The sequence below is a fragment of the Mixophyes fleayi genome, chromosome 2 (genome assembly GCF_038048845.1).
Source record: "Mixophyes fleayi isolate aMixFle1 chromosome 2, aMixFle1.hap1, whole genome shotgun sequence".
Taxonomy (NCBI): domain Eukaryota; kingdom Metazoa; phylum Chordata; class Amphibia; order Anura; family Limnodynastidae; genus Mixophyes; species Mixophyes fleayi.
Genome location: NC_134403.1, coordinates 272,749,859 through 272,753,440, shown reverse-complemented (window position 1 = coordinate 272,753,440; position 3,582 = coordinate 272,749,859). Strand labels below are relative to the sequence as shown.

Sequence of the window (3,582 nt, the reverse complement as noted above, 5' to 3'; positions counted from 1 at the left end):
CAAGGGTCGAGGTCACGTGCAAATCAGCAGAAACGGTGGTACAGGCCAGAAGGTCAAGGGCACAGGCAAAAAGGCAAATCCAGTAAACAGGCAGGGGTCATACACGGTAGGCAACAATCCAAAGGTAACACCAGAAGTACAGGAGTACAGCAGCATGCAGCAACACAGGAAACTAGAAGCTATAACCAGCAGTGAGGCTTCCACCCTCACTGCCTTAAATACCAGTGTCCACCAATCAGAGCTTAGCTCTGAATCAGCCACAGCCCCTTGCATAATTAATCTGATGCTAAATTAATTAGCCCACATGCTAGCACCCCTATTGCGCACGCGCCCGGCTGCCCTGTAATGCTGGGACGCGGCGCTGAACAGAAAAGCATCCGGCAACGGTCGGCTGGCCCCTGGAAGTGACGTCCTGGTCGTCATAGCGACGGCCGGGACGCAGGTAGGAGAGTCGCGGCGGCTGGGTACCGTCGCGGCTCGTAACATGCATAAGAATAACTGGTGGTCAGGGGGCTATGTGTGAGAAAAGTTGGTGGACAGCGGGGGACATGTCCGTTCGTAACAGGTGAGTGATGTCAAGTTTTTCTTAGTTTCATTCTGAAATCTAACATTTGGAGCATCCCGTCTTGAAATCTTGTGTTTGCTCCTGGGTCACAGAGAAGCCTGGACAGTATTCTGCGTCAGACATCTGGACATCAGAGAATCTGGACTGCAGCCTTGCCAGCCAGTAGGAGGTAACAGTTACTAGTTTTATTTTACAAATGTCAAGTGTGTGAAGGGCCTGGAAGTGGGAATTAGGGGGAGGAGGGGCGTTAGGCAGAAGCTTTGCCTAGAGTGCCAAACAACTTTGCACCAATCCTGGGTTTTCATGTGACTTTCATTGGCAGCAAGTATCTTATCATCACATCCTGCCTCTTCTACAACTTCCTGCACCTGTGCTATTTTCTTTTACACCTCCTTTTCTACGTCTTCAACACTCTCACTGGCAGCACTCTGCCACCCTCTAGCATCTTCATACTTGTCACAATTTGTGTTGTCACTTCCTCTGCCGCTACTGGTGCACACACAACATTTTGAGGAAGTATCTGTGCTTCTGAAAGATATTGCCTACGACTTATCTCCATACTCTTCCTCAACACACCACATAAAAAGATAACAAATGCACCACATAAGTAAAAAATTACCATTCACACACTACTCAGACAACTCTTAGGGGGGAATTCAAATGTCTGTGGAGGCAGAAGAGGAATATGTCTCAAGTGGATGTGACTTCCTTTGCTTTCTGTGTTCTCTAGTGTGACTGCTGTGTAGAGTGGGTGAAGTAACCAGATGTCTGGAAGTCTAATAATTGATATAATGTTAACTGTTTTATTGAAGTGTCAGTAAATAAAAATGAATTATCGTATATATATATATATATATATATATATATATATATATATATATACAGACCATTTAGTTTAATTTACTGTTTGCATTCAACAGTGGAACGCCTGTAAAGTAGAAAAGAGTAGGCCCAACCTGTTCCATAACATAAACTTGGCATCTTCAGTAAGTGTGTAAAAAATACTGAAGTCTTTGTTTTGAAACCAAATCAGGTTTATGGTGGTATTAATACCACATACTATACTGCACACTATATATACCCCCCCTCCATAGTGTTATTGATAGACAGAGGTGGTCCCAAGGCAGCAACTGAAATGGTATCCTTCTCATCTTTTACAGAAACCAGATTTTGTGCTAAAATGTACATTATAAAATTTTAAAATTGTCACTTTAAACTTATCACTTGGGTATAAATTTACATTTTGCAGCAGTAATTATTAATATATTTAAACCAAAACATATTACCCAATATTGTTCATAACCTAGGTAGCTGATCAAGGCAGCATAAGTGAATGGAGCAAGATATATACAGTATCATAAACTGAGAGCTATCTGCTTTGCAAGAATCTTTTAGAAACCTATGGGCATTCATAGACATTGTTTTTAAATCAATACATCCGAAAGGAAAATATATTAATTGCCATTTTATTTTTGCAACAAACTTTACTGAACAATAGCCTACATTTAGAAGTATAAAGCAAAATCTTTATGACAGTGTGCCTTAAATAGGACTATGTTTAACTATAAATAAAATACATCAACACTGACTATAACATATCTATGAATAAAATATATATTCTGGAGTGAATGTACTGTTTTATCACTTACAATTTTATTATTATTTCATATAGAATGCACATTTCTACAGATCCATGGGTAATTTATCTGCTGCTGCACCAATGGAAGAGCACTGGTGTGTCAAATCTTATCAAATTATAATTAATAACAAATTAGGTTAAATGTGACTGGTTATTTGATACTCATTTAGGACAAAGGAATTGATGCAGCAACACAGTTCAAAGTTCTCAGCAAATGACAATTCTTATTTTGTGTGCTTTTTTTCTGCATGGATATTTGAACCCTTGCTGTAGTTTAGGATTGGTAGCAAAGATTAGAAAGGGGCTCAGAACAGCATAGCAGGAAGCAAGCAGTAGTCGAGTATTATTCACATCAGGATTCACATTTGTCATAGTTAGGGTGTGTATCCACATAGAGTTGTCCATGCCAAACAACAGAACATACATCACAACTAGCATAATTACCGCTCTGCAAGCCTTGTACTCAACTGTCTTGCTTTGAACTTTTTCTGAGCTGCGCATGCCTTTCATAGCTCTCGCATGATTGTTGAGCACAAATACAATATAAGTGCTGGATATTGTCATTAACCCCACAGATATGACATCTCGGACTGCAGATACTAATCCATTTATAATATATGACATATAGCCCAGAAAGTCCACATCACAGTACACTATGCGCAGTGTGTATGGTGAGAGGGTATCATTGGACCTGGCTCGTGCATACAAAAACCTTGAAGAGTAAATAGACATATTGATTCCTAGAAGAATTACCATTATGACTGATACATTTGGGGTCACTATTTGTTTGAGGTATTTCCACTTTGTAGTGACTGGAGCAATAAGAATGCACTGGTGACAGCTAAGCAAACTGGTCATACAGATGGACATGGCCCTGCTTACTCGGTATATAAAAACAATAAATTTACACTGTCTGTCATCCAATAAGTCTTCGAGACCAATGGAGTTCAGAGCCTGTGGAACCACACGAGTGAGCAACACAAAAACATTGGTTAGTGAGAGAGTCATCAAGATGGTGTTCGTTGGTAAGAGCTTCTTCTCTAATATCTTAATGTATGCAAATTTCAGCAGAATGAATATATTTCCAGGAATCCCAAACACCAACATAAGAAAGAATCCAACAGATTTGATAAGATGGTGAAATTCCATAGTATATTCTCCCAGGTGCTGGGGTGTACTGTCTGCTAATAGAAATAAAACATGTAGTTTGCCAAAAACAGCAATGATAAAGGTTAAGAAAATTAGCATACGATTTACATTTCAACTTCTGTTAATTGGAAACAAAGCTACTATGACAACGCAAAGTCATCATCTTAAACTAGAAAAACAAACATTTAATTTTCACCAATTAAATGGATAATTCAAGTTTCAATTAATA

General features: G+C 39.3%; 1 protein-coding gene across 1 annotated transcript; it reads right to left on the bottom strand.

Annotated features, from left to right (window-relative positions):
* Positions 1 to 2,411: 2,411 nt before the first annotated feature.
* Positions 2,412 to 3,353, bottom strand: LOC142139938 (olfactory receptor class A-like protein 1). The gene has a single exon (XM_075197803.1). It carries the CDS (start codon positions 3,351 to 3,353, stop codon positions 2,412 to 2,414), a length of 942 nt encoding a protein of 313 aa, XP_075053904.1.
* Positions 3,354 to 3,582: the final 229 nt, after the last annotated feature.